Here is a 21,478-nt window from a genome sequence, read left to right on the forward strand (position 1 = left end):
ATAGTATCTTCTGAGCATCAGTCTAGTGGTCCCATTGCTACTTTCAGTTTTTGTTTTGTTTTGTTTTGTTTTGTTTTGTTTTTTTAATGCTTCCAAGTATTTTCCTTAATCTACACATGCTTTAATCTCTGCTGTGTCACAGTGAAATTATTTGAGTGTCTGTCACTCCTTCACATTCTAGTAAGTTAAATACGGTACTCTTGGGGGCAGGAGTGGAGAATCTCAGTTCTTTTTTTTGAACACAAAGCCCATTACCCTGTTCTCTGGCACAGAAATGCTGAGATATTGTTCATATTTTATTGCTCCCACCAAGTCTTTGGTTGCTTTTCTTCAACCATTTTGAATTAAGGCATTGACTTCATATATTCTTATGGCCACAGTATTTATTTCTCCTTAAGTTTCAATTATGTAACAAGAACAAAAACTTAACTATTATTTTTCTTTCTTTCTTTTAAAACAATACAGGGCAATCTAGAGCAGCCATGATACCACCCAAGCATCCACGGCAGCCTAAGGGAACTTTGGATGATGCCATTGTCTTTAACGGGAAAACAGACCAAGAAGCACCTAATGCGTCCCAACCTACGCCACCCCCACTGCCAAAGAAAATGATCATAAGAGCCAATACAGAACCAATCCCCAAAGACCTCCAAAAATCCATGGAAACGAGTCTTTGTGTAATGGCTAATCCCACCTATGATATCGACCCCAACTGGGATGCCAGTAGTGCTGGCTCTTCCATCAGTTATGAACTCAAAGGACTGGACATTGAGTCTTATGACTCCTTGGAAAGACCTCTACACAAGGAGAGACCTGTTCCCTCAGCAGCAAACAGTATCTCCAGCTTAACCACTCTCAGTATTAAGGATAGATTTTCCAACAGTATGGAGTCCCTGCCCAGCCGGCGTGGTCCCTCTTGCAGACAGGGCCGAGGCTTGCAGAAGCCACAGAGACAAGCACTTTATCGAGGACTTGAGAATCGGGAAGAAGTAATGGGTAAAATCCGAAGCCTTCATACAGATGCCTTGAAGAAACTGGCTATAAAATGTGAAGACCTCTTCATGGCTGGACAGAAAGACCAGCTCCGTTTTGGGGTGGACAGCTGGTCAGACTTCAGGCTAACCAGTGACAAGCCATGTTGTGAGGCAGGTGATGCAGTTTACTACACGGCTTCATATGCAAAAGATCCACTTAATAACTATGCAGTCAAGGTAAGAAAATATAAATCTGACTTTAATCTTATCCAACACACTGTTATTGGGATGGGTCTGTTCTTCTTTCCTCCACTCAGCAAAAAGTCATCGATCATCTACCTTACACCAAATGTTATAGTAAGCTGTGATTGTTTGCAGAAGCTGTCTGTACAAATAGGTCTGTTATGTGTCTTTCACTCCATGTTTCTGTCTTTATTCTCTAACAAATAAGAGACCCTTGTCTGCCCCTACTCTAGAACTCTTCTGCTTCTTGGAGAAACATTTTTTTTAAGATTTTATTTATTTATTCATGAGAGACACACAGAGAGAGAGAGGCAGAGACACAGGCAGAGGGAGCAGCAGGCTCCATGCAGGGAGCCTGACGTGGGACTCCATCCCGGGTCTCCAGGATCAAGCCCTGAGCCTACGGTGGTGCTAAACCGCTGAGCCAGCCGGGCTGCTCGGAGAAACATTTTTATAGAGGAAAATAACCAATGTTTGTTGATGTGCCAGGAACATTACTGGTGTTACATAATTTGATCTTTACATCAACTTTACGAGGTTAAGATCTTTTTATCCATTTGACAAATGAGGAAAATAAAGCTCAGACTGGTAAGCTGACTTGCTTAGGGCCACACACCTAGCAATTCGTTGAACTGGGATTTAAACACAGATCTCTGATTCCATAGCCTACACTTTAACCATTTTGTCACAGATTAATTTCTTAATTGTACATAACCCATTCCAGACAAACCACTACTTCAAGAAGGTTAAAATTCTTCACATCAAGAATTCTTGTCCAATTGCATTCACTGTAAATAGGCATCATCAGTGTAATAAATAAAGCATGGACTTTGTTACATTACATTTCCATTTTCATTTATCTCAAGGTATCTTTTTAATTCTCTTGATTTCTTCTTTGACCCATTGCTTGTTCAGTAGCGTAGCATGTTATTTAATCTCTACAAATTTATGAATTTCTCAGTTTTCCTTGTGTAATCAGTTTCTAAAAAAGAAAAGATGCTTGATAAATTTTCAGTCCTCTTAAATTTATGAAGACTTGTTTTATGGCCTATCATATGATCTGTCTTGGAAAATGTTCCATGTATATACTTCGGAAGAATGCATATTCCTTTGCTTTTGAATGGAATGTTATGTATATATCTGTTAAGCCCATCTGGTCTACTGTGTCATTTAAGGCCGATGTTTCCTGGTTGATTTTTTGTCTGGATGATCAATCCATTGATGTAAGTCTCTTACTATTATTGTTTTGCTGTCAATTTCTTCGTATAGGTCTGTTAGTATCTTTTTTATATATTTAGGTCCTCCCATGTTGGGTGCATAAATATTAACAAATGTTATAGCCTCTTGTTGGGTTGATCCTTTTATCATTATGTAACCCCCTTCTTTGTCTCTTATTACAGTCTTTGTTTTAAAGTCTATTTTGTCTGATATAAGTATAGCTACTCTAGCTTTGTTTGGGTTTTCATTTGCATGGAATATCTTTTTTCATCCCTTCACTTTTAGTCTATGTGTCCATACATCTAAAGTGAATCTCTTTCAAATAGCATGTAGATGGGTCTTGGTTTCTTATCCATTCAGTGATGTGTATCTTTGGATTAGAAAATTTATCCATTTACATTTGAAGTAATTATTGATAGCTGCGTACTTACTGCCAATTTTGTAATTCTTTGGGGCTTTTTTATAGGTCATCCCTCTTCCTTTGTGGTTTCTTTAGTGGTATGCTTATATTCCTTTATCTTTTGTGTTTTTGCTTTATAGTTACCGTGAGCTTACATATAACAACTTATATCTATAAAAGTCTATTTTAAGTTGGTTACAATTTAAGTTTCATTCCATTGTAAAGCTCAAAATCATTGCTCTCCCTCAACACATTCTTTGGTTTCTTTTTCGAAAATTTTGTTTTTAAAAAAAAAAAAAAAAGAAAATTTTGTTTTTGATGTCACAATTTACATCTTTTTATTTTTTTTTTAATTTTTTAATTTATTTGTGATGGTCACAGAGAGAGAGAGAGAGAGAGGCAGAGACACAGGCAGAGGGAGAAGCAGGCTCCATGCACCGAGAGCCCGATGTGGGATTCGATCCCGGGTCTCCAGGATCGCGCCCTGGGCCAAAGGCAGGCGCTAACACGCTGCGCCACGCAGGGATCCCCATCTTTTTATTTTGTATATCCATCCCTTAACTGATTGTTGTAATCATAGTTATTTTTACTACTTTTGTCTTTCAGTATTTATACTAGCTCTTATAAGTGATTGATCCACTAACTTTACTGTATGTTGACCTTTTTAGTGAGATTTATTCTTTAATATGTATTCTTGTTACTAATTAGTGCATTTTCTTTTCAGGTTAAAGAAGTTCCTTTGACATTTCTTGTAAGGCCAATTTAGTAGTGGTGAACTTGTTTAGCTTTTGCTTGTCTGAAAAAAAACTTTCCCCTTCACTTCTGAATAACTTTATAATTATAAAGAGTTCAAAGTAATGGTCATAAAGATATTCACTGAACTGGGGAGAAAAATGGATGAACACAGAGAGAACTTCAACAAAGCGATGGAAAATATAAGAAAGTACTACACAGAAGCTACAGAGCTGAGTACAATAACTGAATTGAAAACTACATCAGAGGGGTTCTGGGTCACCTGGCTGGTTCAGTTAGCTAAGTTTCTGACTTTGGCTCAGATCATGATCTCAGAGTCCTGAGATCAAGCCCCATGTTGGGGTCTCTCCTTGGTGGGGAGTCTGCTTGTCCCTCTCTCCCTCTTTCTCAAATAAATAAAATCTTAAAAAACAAACAAAAACAAATGAAAAACAGGGATGCTTGGGTAGCTCAGTGGTTGAGCATCTGCCTTCAGCTCAGGGCATGATCCCGGGATTGAGTCCCATGTCCGGCTCCTTGCAGGAGGCCTGCTTCTCCCTCTGCCTGTGTTTCTGCCTCTCTCTCTCTCTCTCTCTCTCTCTCTGTCTCATGAATAAATAAATAAAATTTAAAAAGAAAACAACAACAACAAATGAAAAATGCACTATAGGGGTTCAACAGCAGACCAGATGAAGTAAAAGAAAAGGTCAGTCAACTCAAAGACGAGGTAGTAGAATCACTGAATCAGGGCAGCAGAAACAAACAGAAGAAAAAAAAGTGAAGACAGCTTAAGGGATATACAACATCAAATGGACAGCATTTGTATCATGGGACTCCTAGAAAAAAAAAAGAGAGAGAGAGAGAGAGAAACGGATAGAAATCTTATCTGAAGAAATAATGGCTGAAAATCTCCCTAACCTGGGGAAATAAGCAGACATTCAGATCCAAGAAGCCCAGAGAGTTCCAAATAAGAGGAACTTAAAGTGATCCACACCAAGACACATTATAATTAAAATGTCAAAAGTTAAAAACAAGGAGAAAATATTAAAAACTACAAGAGAAAAACAACTTGTTTTATACAGGGGAGCCCCCCCATAAGACTCTCAATAGATTTTTCAGCAGACACTTTGCAAGCTAGAGAGAGTGGCATTATATTACATATTACATATATTACATATAATATTGTATATTATATATTACACTTAGCTAACTGAGCCAGCCAGCCAGGTGACCTCTGGTGTATTTTTCAATTCAGTTATTGTACTCAGCTCTGTAGCTTCTGTGTAGTACTTTCTTATATTTTCCATCGCTTTGTTGAAGTTCTCTCTGTGTTCATTCATTTTTCTCCCCAGTTCAGTGAATATCTTTATGACCATTACTTTGAACTCTTTATCAGGTAAATTACTTATCTCTATTTCCTCAAGATTCTTTTTCTAGAGTTTTGTCCTTTCATTTGATACATATTCTTCCGTGGTTTTTTTTTTTTTTCATTTAGCTTGAGTCTCTGTTTCCATACAGTACCTCTCTCAGCATTAAAAGGGTGATCTCATCTAGATGGACCTTGTCATTCCACCCTGCCCTAGCTTTTTTGTCATCTCTCAAACCTTTGTGCCTGTTCAAGCAGCCTATTATATTTTTAATAGCTCCCAGTAGTTGAGAATATGCCAAGACCTATCATTGTCCCAAAGGGGAGAATCTCAGCACCTAGATTCAGGCTGACTAGAAGCCAGACCCTCAGGCATCAGCTTTTAAAAATATGCAAATGTATACAGTCCTGTGGACTGCAAGCATAAGCAGATCTGGAGGTGCACCCTGGAAAGCAGTTACAGACATCAGGGCTCACAACAGGGTATGTTGTGTGATACTGGTGAGCTGGAGCAAGGCAGAGAGAAAGCACCAAGATGGTGTCCATAAGCTATGTTCCTTCAGAGAAGCTCTGTAGGCCACTAAATATGTGCCAGACCTGAATTCTGTCCCTCGGGCCAGTGTTCCAGGACAATCAAAGAAGCCTTTTTCACAGGAAAACTAGGGAATGTGCTACATCAGACTACTCTCTGTGCAGTGGTCTGAGTGTGGAAGCCTACCAAGAACTGTCTCTTTACCACAGTCGTATGGGACCCAGGAATGCAGGCTCTCCGGCCACCAGAGCCAGGTGATCATGGAGCATTTTCTGGGCAGTAGCCATATACGCTGGGACTCCAGACAAAAACCAGAGCAGCAGTTATGAATGCAGCTCCCCTCCAGGAGGCACTGGCACTCTGGAGCATGGCAGAGGTTTCTAGAGAGGTTTATAGTCAGCCCATGATTAGTTAATAGGCCTCGTTCACAGAAAGACTGAGCTTTCCTGGATCTGTTACCTCTTGCTCATTTCTGGGGGTGATAACTTTATAAGAACTCTTTCTCCATTGGTTGCAGTTTTGTGGGACCCATGAGCAGAAGTCCCCCTGGCTGCCAGAGCCAGATGATGTAGAGGTGTCCCCTGATAGTAGTCACAGAATTCAAGGTGCCAGATAGGGGTACAAGCTTTTTTCGGTGTGCTACCAATTATTACAGTCCTGTGGGACCTGGAAAACAAACTCCCAGCTTCCAGAGCCAGGCAGTCAAGAGGCATCCCCTTGACAACAGCCATAAAAATCAGGCCACCAAAAAAAATAAAAATAAAAATAAAAATAAAAAAATCAGGCCACCAGACACACGTAAACATTCCATTCTGTGGGAAACTGGTGCCCCGGAGCCCGGCAAAGGGAGAGCATGAAGGTGGTATCTGCCAGCCTTTGTCCCCGGAAGGTGTCCCCGCAGGCTCCTGGATGGAGGTGTTAAATTAGATGTCTGCCCCTCCTACCAGTGCTTTCCTCTCACACCAGTGCTCTAATATAGCAGGAAAGCCGCCTTCACTTCAGTCCAGGCACAACTGGCTGCCTCTTGGGTAAGTCCCAGTGGGTAGGTCCTTTGAGAGGGGTTTTCAGATCGCTATGGTCTTGTGGGTCTCAGGGCACAAAGCCCTGTTGGGTTTCAAAGTTAGTTGTTTCGGAGGCTTGTCTCTCAAGTGTATATATGTCCTAAAGGTTGGGGTATCTGTTGTAGGACTTAAACCCTTCATTCCTCAGGGAGAGGCTCCAGCTCTGGAGTTCCCTCCCTGTTATGGGATGCCACACCATGGGTGGGGTTTATGGCAAGATTGTGTCCCGTTCTCTCTTACTCACATCGATGTGGTTTTCTTCCTGTTTGCCCACGTGTAGTCCTCACTCAGCCAGCCTTTAGATTTTTTTAAGAGAAAATTGTTCCATGTGTGGCTGTACACTCAGTGTGTCCATGAGAGGAGGGGAGTTCAGATCTTCCTACCATCTTAAACTAGAACCCAGTAAAGAATGGATTTTGAAGTCCAAAAGATCTGGGTTCAAGTCCTGGCTCTGCTACTTAGTAGCTTTGTCTCAAGTTGCTACTCTGAGTCTCAATTTCCTTAGCTTTAAAAGAGGATAATTAATGTTGCTCATCTTTGGCTGTTGGGCTAAAAGAGAGTAAAACATCTGTGATAAGTGTTCCCTCCTTTCGCTCTCCCATACCGTCTTCCCTAGGTTACTTTCAGAGCCTCAACTTCCTCTTTCACATGTTTACAGTGATAATCTGCGGGATTGGGGCTAATGCACGTGAAACAGTTTTTTAAAACACAAAGTTCTAGATAAACAGGTAATGTTCTTCATTCCTAGTCCCTTTTTATTGATTCTGTTTCCTGGTTCAAAACCAATTAACATATCTAAATGACTTTTACATGTTAATTTGACTTAGAAAGACCAGATGGTGTCTTAGTAAATTAATGGATAAGGTAAACCATTGGCCTTACCTGTCTGTCAAGACAGAATAGATATTTGGACCAGACCGTCAGCTGTGGCTCTCTGCGCTGCAGCACCCATCCCACTCAGCTGTCTGGTGGCGCTGGCAGAGTGACCCTCCGCCCCAGCCCACACTTTTTAAATTAAACTGAGGGATAGACTGCAGAGAGGGGAGCTGGATTCTAGTTAATACATTACTGTGGAGTCTAAAAAAGGCATTTTGAGATTCTGTGTAGCACTCAAGAGCTGTTAAGTCAATTGGGGTTAGGGCGCCTCATCTATCTTGGGCCTTTATTGCTACAAGATTGCCAGTGCAGGATGAGTACCTATTTCGGAATGGGGCATTGAACTATCTGTTCTTTGAAAACAATTGAGAAGTGGGGCTTGACTAACTTTATGTCTTATTGCCGTGCAACCTTGTCTCTTTCCCAAATCAATGGTCTAGTATTGATTTCTTTGCTTGTAATGATGCAGAAGCAATCTCCAAAGAACAGGTGGCAAGTGGTTTTATACTGGGAGTTGTTGGCAGGTTTGGGAAAAGATGTTTTACACTAAATGGTGAATATAAATGTCTCCTTGAAGACCCTCTGGGTGTTTCTAGAAGCGCCCAATTGATTGTGCAACCTTAGAGGAATAAACTACCGGGACACTGTGAATCCCACTTTTGCAGACGTAAGCCAAAGAGAACAGCGGTTGGCTCACACAAACAAGTTTCTACCGTTTGTCTTCTTAAAATACCCCTTCCCATACTAACAGAATTTAGAGTAGGCTAACACGTGTGATTGTCTCTTGAAGAGACTAAAAGGTCTTTAAAATGGTGCAAAAGGAAATCAGCACTAGAATCTAGCAATTTGAAAGCCAAAGGATACCACTCCCTTAAATGCCAAGTCCACTGCAGTGATAGAGTGCCAAGATTGTTATTTTGGGCATTGTCTTAGTTTGCTCCGACTGTTACAACAAAATACCATAGACTGGGTGACTTCAACAATAGAAATTAATTTTGTCACAGTTCTGAAGGCTGGAAAGTCTGAGATGAAGCTTCTGGCTGATTTAGTTTCTAGTAAGAACTCTTTCTGGCTTGCAGATGGCTGCCCTCTCCCTGTGTCCCTAACATGGCCAAAGGGGATGGAGGCTCTCTGGGGTCTCTTCTTATAAGGATACTGATCCATATCGGGGCCTCTCCCTTACGACCATTTCACCTTAATTACCTCTTTATAGATCCTGTCTCCAAATATGGTCCAATTAAAGATTAAACTGTGTTCTGAGACTCAGTTTCCAGTGGAGGTGGGGACCACACTTGCCACACAACACCAAACAATTCTTTGACACCAAAAGGATGTCCTACTATTCACTTCAATTCAACTTCTCTACCTTGGGACAGCACTATATCTCACAGGTCTACCCCCTCCGCAAACATCAAACACAGTAACAAGCCCAGGTTGTTGGGACACCTGGGGGGCTCAGAAGTTGGGCACCTGCCTTGGGCTCAGGTAGTGATCCCGGGATCCAGGATCAAGTCCTGCATTGGGCTCCCGGCGTGGAGCCTGCTTCTCCCTCTGCCTGTGTCTCTGCCCCTCTCTCTCTCTCTCTCTCTCTCTCTCTCTCTCTGTCTCTCATGAATAAATAAATAAAATCTTAATAAATAAATAAAAAGTATTTAAAAATATTAAAAAAAGAAAAGGATATAACTCAAAAACAGATAGAAGAGATGCAAAGAGCAAGGAGAAAGGGCACAAAGCTTCCAGGTGCACCACATCCCCCAAAATCTCCTTATGTTCACCAACCCAAAAGCTCTTCAAACTCTGTCCTTTAGGGAGTTTATGGAGGCTTCATTACGTAGGCATGATTGATTAAATCATTGGTGGTTGCCTATTGATTCAACTTCCAGGCACTCTGCTTCTGCGGAGGAGGTTGAAGGTCCAGGGTAGGATTGCAAGTTCCAGCCCTTCAATCACGTGCATGGTTGGTTCCCCTGGCAAGCAGCTCCCATCCCTAAGTGGGGTCCAAAAGTTACCATATTAACATAATAAGAAACACCGTGGTCACTCTCAATACTTAGGAAATTCCAAGGGTTTACAACAAACCCTTGAGTCAGGAACTGGTGAATGAAGACCAAATATATTTGAGAAATATATATTTGACTTTTTTTTTTTATAAATCACAATATCTTAGGGGTTAGCACTTCAACATACAAATTTTGGGGACTCAGAATTCAGTCTGTAGCATTCGGCCCCTGACCCTCCCCACCCCCCAGTTCAGGTTCTTATCACATACAAAATATATTCAGTTCATCCCAATAGGCCCAAAGGTCTTAAATCATTCCAGCATTAACTCTAAAGTCTAAAGTCCAAAGTCTCATCTAAATATCATCTAAGTCAGATATGGGTGTAACTCAGGGGCTGATTCATCCTGAGGCCGATTTCCTCTCCAAGCTGTAAGCCTATGACACTGACAAGTTATGTGCTTCCAAAATACAATGGTGGCCAAAGAAAATGAAAACGCTCATTTGAGAAGATCTGTGCACCCCTATGTTTGTTGCGGCATTATTTACAGTAGCCCAGGTATGGAAACAGCCCAGGTGTCTATCAACAGATGAGTGATTAAAGAAGATGTAATATATACACAATGGAATATTACCCAGCCTAGAAAAGGATGAGAGGATGAGATCTTGCCATTTGCAACAACATGGATGGATCTAGAGGGTAGAGTGCTAAGTGAAATAAGGTAGAGAGACAAATCCCATATGACTTCACTCATACGTGGAATTTTAAATCAAAACAAATGAAATGATAAAAGAGACCAAAAAACCCTCAAATACAGAGAATAAACTGGTAGTTTCTGGCTGGGGGGACGCTGGAAGGAGGGATGGATAAAATGGGTGAAGGGGATTGTAAAATATATTTAGAGTGATGAGCGCTGAGTAATACATAGAACTGTTGAGTCCTTGCACCTGAAACTACTATAGCACTATGTCAATTAACTTCAATTAAAAAAAAATACAGTGGTGGGTAGGCAGAGGGTAGATAGGCCCATTCTCAAAGGGAGAAATGGGAAGGCAAGAAGGGGTAATGGATCCCAAGCAAGGCCAAAGCCTAGCCAGGCAACTTCTGTTGGATGTGAAGGTTCACAGACGATGCTCGGGCTGAGCGGTGTAGCCGCCGGGCCTGGGACGGGGGTGCCGCCCCCCCGCCCCCCTCCCGGGCCCTCTGCAGGGCCTGCCGGGCGCCTCCCCGACGCCTCCTGCACGTGGCTCTCCGCTAGGGGAACCTGCCACTGCGGTGCTGGGCACGGCGGATCCTAGCTTTCCAGACTCGGAGGCAGCCCTACCCTGGAAACCCAGGAGGAGGCAGCCTCACCTCTTAGGTTTGTGACGGCAGCAGCGATAGCCCCGCAAGCCCAGGCAACCCCAGGCAAGCCCAGGCGCCTTCGGCTGCGGCCGCGGCCGCCCTTTGAGGAAGAGCAAGAGCGAGCGGCTCCCAGAGCTGAACAGCTCCGGCCTGGAGCATCCCTTCGGGCCTTCAGGCCCTCCTGCTTTCCCCATCCTTTCCGTTCAAACTGGCAGTGTCCTTGCAGGGAAATCCTCTTTCTATTTCTGGCTTCTCCTGAGCCGACGGGTTAAGTCCGGCTCACCCCGACCTCTCTAGACTAATGGTGCTCGCCCACCTCTGCTGTTCTCCTGAGGGCTAGCTCTCCTCTTGCTGCAGCATGGATAGGCTGAGAATTTTCCAGAGCGTCAAGCCTTCGTTCCTTTTGCTTACCGATTCCTTCTTCAATTTCTCCCTTCTTCCCTTTGCATTTATAGGAAACAAGTTACTCCTTCACCATTTTGCTTAGAAATCTCTCAGCTCAATACACAGTTTCGTTGCTCACAAGTTCTGCCTTGCACGGGAACAGTTTAGCCAAGTTCTTTGTCATTTGTCTTTTATCATTTCTCCAGTTTCTAAGAACATGTTCCTCATCTCTGTCTGACTCCTCTCCTGGGTCACCCGTTGTAACGTCCATATTTCTAGCCACAACCTGTTCCGGAAACTGTCACGGATCTCAAAACTCTTTCAGCTTCTACCCCATTCCAAAGCTGCTTCTGCATTTTTGGATACTTGTCACTGTAGGACTCCACGGCTCAGGACCAAAATCCCGTCTGCTCAGGCCGCCGTAGCAAACCAGCGGGACTGAGCACGTGGCTAGACGGCAGAAACGTATTTTCTCCCAAGTCTGGAGACTGGAGACACAGCTTCCCTCTCACTGGGTCTGATGTAGGGGGTGGGACGGGGGAAGAATATGGCACATCAGGGCTTAGAGCTTCAACATACAAATGTTGGGAGGACAGAGTTCAGTCTTTTTTTTTTTTAAGATTTTATTTATTTATTCATGAGAGACAGAGAGGGGAGGGAGAGAGAGAGAGAGAGAGAGAGAGAGAGAGAGGCAGAGACACAGGCAGAGGAGAAGCAGGCTCCATGCAGGGAGCCCGACGCGGGACTCGATCCCGGGTCTCCAGGGTCACGCCCTGGGCTGAAGGCAGGTGCCAAACTGCTGAGCCCCCCGGGGATCCCCAGTCCATAGCCTTCTCCTGGTCTTCATTCAGTGTGAATAGCTTTAGAAGTTGTATTGTCTTCTATTGAAAGACATCACAACACATAATAAACAAGAGTGGATTTGGAGTTAGCTGACATGGGTCCAGACTCTGAACAATCTCTGTGTTTCTCCAAGTAAGTCATGTAACATTTCTTGGCTTTTTTTTTTTTAAGATTTTATTTATTTATTCATGATAGACACAGAGAGAGAGAGAGAGAGAGAGAGAGAGAGAGGCAGAGACACAGGCAGAGGGAGAAGCAGGCTCCATGCAGGGAGCCCGACGTGGGACTCGATCCCGGGACCTTGGGGTCACGCCCTGGGCTGAAGGCAGAGGCTCAACCACTGAGCCACCGGGGCTGCCCCCATGTCTTGGTTTTTACATGAAAGGATACCACCTGCTCTGCCTACCTCATAAGATTGGTCAACATTTTTTAGGTCACTCGTTCTTTAATATTAGGCACTAGTCTGAGCATATTTAGATAGGTTCGGCACTTACATGCTTTCCTTCTCATTACTTCAAAGAAGTAAACATTTTTCTTTAAAATTATGAGGGAAAACTACTAAATGCTAGCATCCTCCAGAATTTGAGTACTGCCAAAAATTGGTAACAAATTGAGTATCTGATATTAAGGAAACAATAAATTATGGTAATTCCCAATGGAATGTTTATGGCAACTAAATAGTAATTATGAAGACTATATAAAATCATGGAAAACATTTTTCATAAACTATCACATGAAAAGAGCAGAATACCAAATAGTATGACCATAACTTTTTAAAAATTCACCTACAAAATGGTAATATGCAATTAATTTCTATGTTAGAGTGGTGATAATTATAGGGGATTTTGACTTTTTTTTTAATGGTGTCATAATGTTTTTTCAATTTAAAGAAAAAGGATTGGAGATTTTAGATCATTTGACACTGAGCTTTTTGAGGGTAGGTATCCTTAGTTATTGATCCCTGTAGTTTCATCCTCTAGCTCATATTTCATGCTACCCAACCTTGCGCACCCTGGTTCCTCTATCTGGACTGCGCTTCTGGGAAGATCGCGGCCAGGTACAGGAGACCTACTTCACTACCACCTGAGGGGGCTTTATAAAATACTAGAGATGTATTTTCCCCTGCTGCATCCCATACCAACAGAATCAGAATCTCTGGACGTGAGGCCTGGGAGACTGCATTGCTAGCAAGCTTCCTACACAAAATTTGAGAACTGTCGACATAGTGGTTAAAGATTTGGGCTTTTAGGTCGACAGACCTGGGTTTAAATTTGTGCTTTAGCGACTTATTGGCCATGTTAATTTGGTCCAGTTACTTGCCTTTCCTAAGCCCAGTATCTTTATATGTGAAATGGAGAAAACACATCATTCTTCTTAAAGCCATTGTGAACAATCACAGGAGTCAGTGTGTACATAGTGATGTATATAGTGCTCGGGGCATCATTTGGCACAAAGAAATTATTCAGTAAACGGTACCTATTTATTCCTCCACTCTCTTCTCATGTACCTAGAAAATTCGTATGTTTTCTTAAAGAATCCAGCTCTGTGAATTTTCTTCTCTGATGTTCTGAGAACATATTGACCGCTCCTCTCTGTGTACCCGCTCTATACTTGGTGGGTGTCTCTGTCACTGTACTATCATGCCATAGTTGTATGATTATACAGCGATACTGTTACACAATTAAAGTCACACGCCTCCCCTCCCCACTGTTACACTTGAGCTTCCCCATGGCAGGGACCATAGTTTATATTGAAAAATGTGGCTATGCAAAGATTTAGGACCACATTTAGAGCATTGAATGATGAGTCAAGAAGTTACACTTTATTTTGTGTTTTATGGGAAACCGCTAAGAATTTTTAAAGAGAGAGAAAACATAAGGTCAATGATTTTAGAAGAAAAGTATGATGGAAGAGTCCAAAAGGGAAGCCAGTCATGATGCTATTGGAGTAGTCCAGGTAAATAATAATGAGCCCCCGAACAGTGGGAAAGAAGGGGCAGGTGATAAAAGAGCTGAAGCAGTTGGTAGACCATGTCTGGTGAGAGGCTGGATATAGGATGAGAGACCAACCCAGGAGGATAGTCATGCCATTAACTAAAATATGAATCAGAAAAGCCAGAAAGATGAGCTTTTTGTGGAGCATGCCCAGAGGACAGCCAATTCTAGAGAAAACTATAGCCAGATAAAAATGTAGGCTTGGTACTCAAAACAGAGATCAGGACCAGAAATATGATTACCCAGTTTTCTCGTAGACTTGATTTAGTTCAAATTGTGGGAATGTATGCGATTATAGTAGTAGAGTCTACAACATCAGAAAAAGGCCTGCATGGCTAAGTGACCCAAAGCAGGAAAAGAAGTAGCAGAGGGCCAGGACCCATGGATCAGAGAATACAGGATTGCAGAAAGCTTGAGCAGAATAAGGAGAAGGCAGGATTCCAGTCTACAGTAAACCTCAAGAAAATGCAGTCTTGGTAAAGGGAGCAGATACCAGATGCAGTTAGAGAGCGTATAGAACCAGGGAGGTTGTGGAGGCAGCGAGCGCAGCCTATGTTTTTGAGTGTTTGGTGAAGGAAAAGCCAAATTGATGCCCAGACGATATTTAACCTTCAACTTCTATTTCTGTCTCATTCATGTCTCCTTCTATCCCCTCATCACCATCTGGGGAGCCACCACCCGGCAGATTGGACCTGTCTCTATGGGCTGCATATTGGCTGGCCTCCAGCCCTCAACTTCCCTGCTCTCTAAATAAAACTTGACACAAATTTAAGCATGAACTTAAAACTTCCCTGTTCTAAATAAAATCTACCTTGCTTTTTCCTCCTTTCAAAGAATCTGGGTAGCCACTGACCAAACACATAATCCCCAGATATACTCAAGACACCCTTTGAAGGGCTAGCATTCATCATGCATCATCATACAGAGGAGGAAACTGAGGCCAGAGAAGAATAACTACTTTTCAGAGGGTCACCAGCTTCACGATGGGCTGCCTCCTGACTCCCACGTGGAACCTGTCCTATTACATCATACCTGAATAGTGGATTGGCCATGCCATGCCTCCTTATTGTCCCTGAATGGACAAATGACAGCATTTGCCTATAAGCCGAGTGGCCAGTTGGTCGAGTTATGGCTCAGCCCAAAAGGAACATTCTTTATCACTGCTTTTATAATAAATGCTGCTATGTGAGACCACCAAAGAAATTTGGATGAAATCACTTTGGGGAAGATGATTAAAAATCTCACATAAGAAAAAAGTATAAACTTCTGCCTTATTTTTCCAGGAGTTCCAAATTTGGGTGGTATATTTTGGGTAGTATATATCTTCTCTTTTTGAAGGAGTCCCCTAGGTCTTTGCCCTCAAGGAAAGAGCTCGCAGAGCTTGGTGGAGAGGCGCACTTTCCTGCTACAACAGAGGGCTGCTTTTGCTTCCTTTCTCCTACCTATGCTGAGAAGCTTGTTAAAAGCTTGTAATAAGTAGAGGTGAACTGTGGACACCAGCATCTTTTATTGCATTTGACTCCAGACTTGTGTTTTATGGGAACACAGAAGTTCAAAGTCTCCAGAGTCTTCGTTTATCTCATTTGGGTGGATGCTGAGAAAGCCAGACGCTAAATGAAAAAAGCATTAACAGGAATGACTGATTGGTAAGAGTTTACAACTAGTTCAGACTATAGACACAGGCAATTAATTACTGGCTTAGTAATAAGGAGAAAACTATAGAAGGGAAGCCACTTCCACTTTCATAATTCAGTACAAATATGTTCTACTTTGAAACTTCACAAAAAGCCGTCAATCAGCAGCCAACTATACATACTCATAGCCATCGTGGAGGTCAGAGTCCACTTCGTTTCAGGGCTGAATGTGTACAGAAGTTCCTAAGAGTGTCAACTGGGAATTGGTTTAGGAAGGAAGGTTTTTGGGTACTCGTGTAAATCTGGAATCAAAATGAATAATGGGATAAGGAAGCCATGGCTTTCATGAATAAGGTGAGAAAAGATATTTGGGAATTCTAAATTGGGATTCTAATTAAACTCCTAATCTGTGCCTGAGATGGTTATTAAACTGCTCTGTACCTCAGTTTCTCTAATATGAACATCCTAGGTGTCATTCTGTCCGCCTAAATTACTAGCTCAGAAACACAAGTGATTTTCTTTTGATCCCATGCTGAGTGGGAGCGTGAAAAGATTTAATTGGGTACAAGCTACAAATAAAATAGTAAGACCTTAACAGTTGCCTTCTTGAATTTCTCTCTAGACTCCAAAATGGGTTTCTTGGGCATGTGAACATTTTTGCAGCAATTCAAGCTATAAATTACCTGGCCTACCTGACAGAGCTCATAGCAGATTCCTATAGCATGGAGTTCTGAGTACCTGGGGCCCAGGTGGCATTTATATATTAAATACTTAATCCATTTCTCATATATTTGTAACAGCATTGAGTGTGCATGGGTCTTGGTTCTGTAGCAACAGGCAAAGCAATACTCCTTCTAGGTCAGTGAAGAACCCGAGGTTAGCGATTGATCGGCCTGTGTTGTTAGAGCAAGGTTTTTTTTGTTTGTTTTTTTGTTTTTTTTTTTATATATATATATTTAAGTTAGAGCAAGGTTGTACCCAATGCTGGATCTCTGTTTCACATTTGCAGGTTTTCATTCTAGGCTCTCTCTCATTTGCAGTTGTGCTTTTGTGTAATGTGACAAAACAGTGCAGGAGGCATGGTGTATGTGGTCATCAGGATTTCTCATTTTTGTCCCCCTACAATCCGTTCCCTACAATAGCCATCTCGCTGAAGGCTCACTGAGGCACTGTAAAATGTACAGTGTGAGGTGGAAATGAGATTTCCTGCTGATAAAGTCCAAGTAGGCTGAAGGCATACTAGGCCGACTGGCCCCATCCGTGGAGAAAGAAAAGCTGATATGGAGTATTTTTGAAGAGTCCTGTATTTTGTAATCATCATTTTCTTTGGGAAAAAGCAGAGGAAATTGAATGGAATGTTGAGGAACTTTGTCATTTTGTGCAGGTTTGTGCAGCACGAGACCACCAAGCCTCTGTGGCAGCCTGGACTCCGTGGACAGCGCTTGGTTCAGATCTTACTCATTTGCGTCGTCTGGTCATGAGTGTTCGTTAGTCAGATTAGTCTGCACTGGCCCCTCCCCATCACCTGCCAACCTCCATCCACTTCATAGAAGCTGTTCACACATCCTCGCTGCTCCGAGTCCATAACCCTGCGGCTACACCAGATCAGATGTGGCCCTCCTCAGTGTTTTGCACAGACATGCTGAGCTCGCACAGTGTGCCTTGCCCCGAGGTAGGCCCTGCGGGTGCAAATATCTGTTCTTGGGACAGTGAAGTGTGCGGTCTGTAATGATAGAGACGTGTACAAGAAACACAGAGAGGAGGCTTAGGGTATCCAGTACTTCTCTCTTTGGCAGAACTGCCCCATGATAATGGCCTTAAAGAGCAAGTAGGAGTCCCTCAGGCAGGTGACGGGTGAAGAGAGGCCCCTATTGGAGAGAACACCGGGTGGGTGGGAGCGGGGGACGGGCTGGGGGGTGCTGGCTGGCTGCTGGTAGTTCAATGTGACAAAAGTGAAAGAGAGGCGAGAAGTAAGACAGCAAAGGGAGGCCGGGCCAGGCCTCTCTCCTGTGAAGATAGTGGGACGCCACTAGGAAGTTTAAGTAGGCAGGTGACTGCCTTCACCCAGGGTGTGATCCTGGGGTCCTGGGATCGAGTCCCACATCGGGCTCCCTGCACAGAGCCTGCTTCTCCCTCTGCCTGTGTCTCTGCCTCTCTCTCTGTGTCTCGAATGAATGAATGAATAAAAAGAAGAAAGAAAGAAAGAAAGAAAGAAAGAAAGAAAGAAAGAAAGAAAGAAAGAAAGAAAGAGAAAAAGAAAAAGAAAGAAAAAGAAAAAGAAAAAGAAAAAGAAAAAAAGAAAAGCTGCTTTTGCTTGGATTTGGCACTGCCACCTTCCCAGAACCAGTGACTTGTCCAGAAAGAGGACCGGGGCACATGTCGGAGGTGCACCCCCCCGAGCAGCCTGGTTTTGCACGCGGCTGCAGCTTGTGGCCAGGAGTCCCGCACGCTGGGGCCGCGTCCCCCCAGTGCCGCTGCGGCCGCTCCGTGGGGCTTCCCGTTCACGAAGTGCAGGCCGGGCCGACGCTGTCCAAGTTGGCGGCAGTTTAAATAGGTTTTTCCACCTGTGATGAGAACAAACATGCTATGATTTTCTCCCACTGAAAAAGAGAATCATACACGAAGATATGGGACCATTCCGGCTCCTGTTCTGTTCCTATTTCAAAATCAGGGGGGAGCATAGAGGTCCTATGGAAATTACTCTTCTTAGGGAGTTGAATCTCTTTGGAAATTCCTGCACTTCAAACCAGCTACCCTTTTAGGGAAGGAATGTGAATTCCTTTCAAGAAAGATGAATAAAAATGGGAGGCCACGAAGAAGTCACTTTGCTCCCTGGTAGAGAAAATATTGAATAAGGGAAGGAGGTCAGAACAACAACCAGCAGGAGGAACCCTGTGCGTTTGTTCTGGAAAGAGCAGCTTGTTTTCTGAAATAACTTTTGGACTAGAAATTTATCATCTGAGTCAGGTTATTTTGAGGTTTTAAAAAAAAAATCCTAAAGGACTCAAGTTATTAATATATGAAAAATTGCTTCTGTGTGGTACATAGTAGAATCATACAATACTCCTACCTAAACTAACATCATCACAAGCTCCATAATAATATTTATGAGATACTCATCATATAAGAAATCCTGTTTTGGAAATTTTGTATTTTGGGCTGTATTTTGGGTGTAACTATGTTCGTGGTTGCAAACCAATTAGAAGGCCTAGTATTTTGTTTCCGTCTTTCATACTCCAGACCTCTCCTTGTCCCTTCACCCTTTAAGCTAGAGGGACCCCGTTATTCTTCAGCCTGTCTCTATATTGTAAGATGGAGAGATAAGGACGCGCCACCAAAGTGATTGAACAGTCTATCATTTCTCCTTTGTAAATCACTTTGGACCTTTATCTCGAGTTCACCTGTGAAACTAAACATAAATTCTTACTGTCGTGTCCATGTTCCCATCTACTCACACAGCTCGGGGGGACCCTACAGAAGCGTGTGTGTCTGTGTGGGGGCAGATACCATGACAACAATGCGACGAGAGGAGCAGTCGCAGTTACAGTACCCTCTCTGCTTCTAAAGCCAAAGCCCGGAGTGGCGAGTTTTTCTTCAGTGCAACTTAGCACAGTAGAAACTACAGGGTGGTCGAACTCTTCTCTCACTGAGCCTTCGATGGGACTGTCTTGGACCAGAGCATGCTGCCGGCCTGACCTACTGGCCTGGGGGCATCGGGCCTTAGCTCTTCTCTAGCCACCTCCACCAAAGCCATGGTCCGAGAGCCTTACTGCTGGGGCAGGTGGCTCTCAGAACGCCAAAGAAAGATGCATTTTTTTCTATTTTGCTTTCTTGGTTTGAAAAAACATGAAGATTCTATAACATTAGATCACTTTTAACATTTGCAGGTTGTTAATTGTCCTAGTCATTTGCAATGTTACCTTTGTGTAGCTCTGAGATTTATAGATCGACTCTACAGAGTTGATCTCATTCCTCATTTAATCCTCACAAGTGCACTCTGAAGTAGGTTTCCGGATTTTTTTTATATTGTCTCCCTTTTTTAAGGGAGACTCAGGCCCAGAGGAATGAATTGAGATGCCCAAGGTTACACGCAGTTAGTGGCAGGACTAAATCCCAAACCTGCCAAGCCCTTGGTGAGTGTCCTCTCTGTGACGCGGCCGCTAGAGTTTGACTGCAGTCTCATTCAGCTCAACTCAGTGGTCTTTGATTGACTTTTCAGAGACTGGGGAGTTGGGACCTTTGAACTTTCATTCCAGCCAGTGATGTGATATTGAGCAAAATATTAAAATTGGAAATGGGGTTAATGGTGCTGTGTCCTAGATCCAACTCCTGTACAACTAAAAGATGACTAGTATAGGATTTTTTAAATACCTGCTGACACATAAATATGAAATATTGCCAACAGTGCAGTATAGAAATAATTCATGTTGTGATTGATGAGCATATAGGATTATATATTATACTGCATGTACTGAGACTTTGAGAGCTTTCCAAAGATAGTATTTTTCTGAAAGATATATGTTTTAAGATGAACTCAGCCTGGGGTTATCTCTGTTTCAAGACCAGAAGTTTGGTTAAAGAAGAAATGTTTAGTGTGCCCTCAAGTTGATGATGTAGGTGGTATAAGATTTGAAAAGAGGAAAGATTTCTGAGGCATTGATCACTGATGTCAAGACTCTACGTGTAGTAAGGAACATCCTTTCTTATTTACTGTATCTATACATATTTATTACACTTTACCTTTGGTCTGGTTTGGGGGTTTTATTCCTTCTTTTTTTTTTTCTTTTTTTCCATCATGAGACATGTACTCTTTAGTCCCCCATCACCTATTTCATATTTTTCTTAATATCTATTAAAATGGAAATCAGAGCATGCTGTTTCTCAGAACTGGAGACTCATCAGCACCCTCCCAAGAAAATGTACATTTAAAAAAAAATAAAATAAAAGTAGCTAGAAATCCTTTTTTAGAAATTGTTTCTTTTCTGTGTTATTGCAGCAAACAGGCAGTGTGAACACTTCCGAGTGCCTGTTGCTGGGAAGCTTGGATCCCTGTGAATCTGCAGCATGTCCCTGCTGAGGATAGAAAATGTGCTCCTTAGTTAACAGGCTCAGGGAGGAGCTGTCCGGACTGAGCTCTTGTGACCTGTGAACTAGTGTTCGACCCCTAGTCTCCCACTGTCGGTTTCTCCACATCCTATCATGAGTATAATCCAGTTAGGGGTGATTTTATTTACTTTTTGCTTTTCTAACCACGTATGACTAGAAATACAATAGTTGTTTCGGTACATATGACTCTTGGCTAATGTTTGTGATCAACAAACTCTTGCATATTCCATAACCTCTCGATAAAATTCTTTTTGGAAGTCCTCACTACCCAAATACTCGCCTTTAAATGAGGCCTATTAAGAGAAAACTTGAAACTCAAGAGTCCTGCCGTTGAAATGTTGGTTTTGCTCCGACTAGGTCAGACCAATGATTCTCTCAAGCCTTTATCTCAACCTTGCCAGTCAATCAGGAGTGCCTGAGTTGTGACAATGACGTTCATTGGAAATTAGGAAAACCCACACTTTACCTGGCCAACGTTATGTTACTCTCCTGACCGATGATGAAATAAGGCATCCTGGCCCACTTTGTAGAGCTGTGGTAGAAGTCTGGGCCATAAGCCTCGACAGAAAGTAGGTGAAAAATTATTTTTGGTGGTTGTGTTTTCCAGATGACGTACGAGATACGGTGGAAAACGTAAGCTTTGGTGTTGGATAGTCTTGGGTTTGCAAGCTGGCAGGCCTGGGCTTTTTTTTTTTTTTTTTTTTTTTTTTTAATTATTTTTTATTTCTTAAATCTTCAGCCTATATTGAAGGGGTTAGTGTAGAGACAGTGCA

At 42.7% G+C, this 21,478-nt stretch overlaps 1 protein-coding gene across 1 annotated transcript in view; it reads left to right on the top strand.

The window, feature by feature from the left end:
• The window catches only part of PEAK1 (pseudopodium enriched atypical kinase 1), a 293,402-nt gene that overhangs the window by 265,492 nt on the left and 6,432 nt on the right, over positions 1–21,478 (top strand). Inside the window, 1 exon segment of the mRNA XM_049104348.1 lies at positions 466–1,211. Within this exon segment, the coding sequence (XP_048960305.1) occupies positions 466–1,211 (746 nt within the window).

The sequence above is a fragment of the Canis lupus genome, chromosome 30, assembly GCF_003254725.2.
Source record: "Canis lupus dingo isolate Sandy chromosome 30, ASM325472v2, whole genome shotgun sequence".
Taxonomy (NCBI): domain Eukaryota; kingdom Metazoa; phylum Chordata; class Mammalia; order Carnivora; family Canidae; genus Canis; species Canis lupus.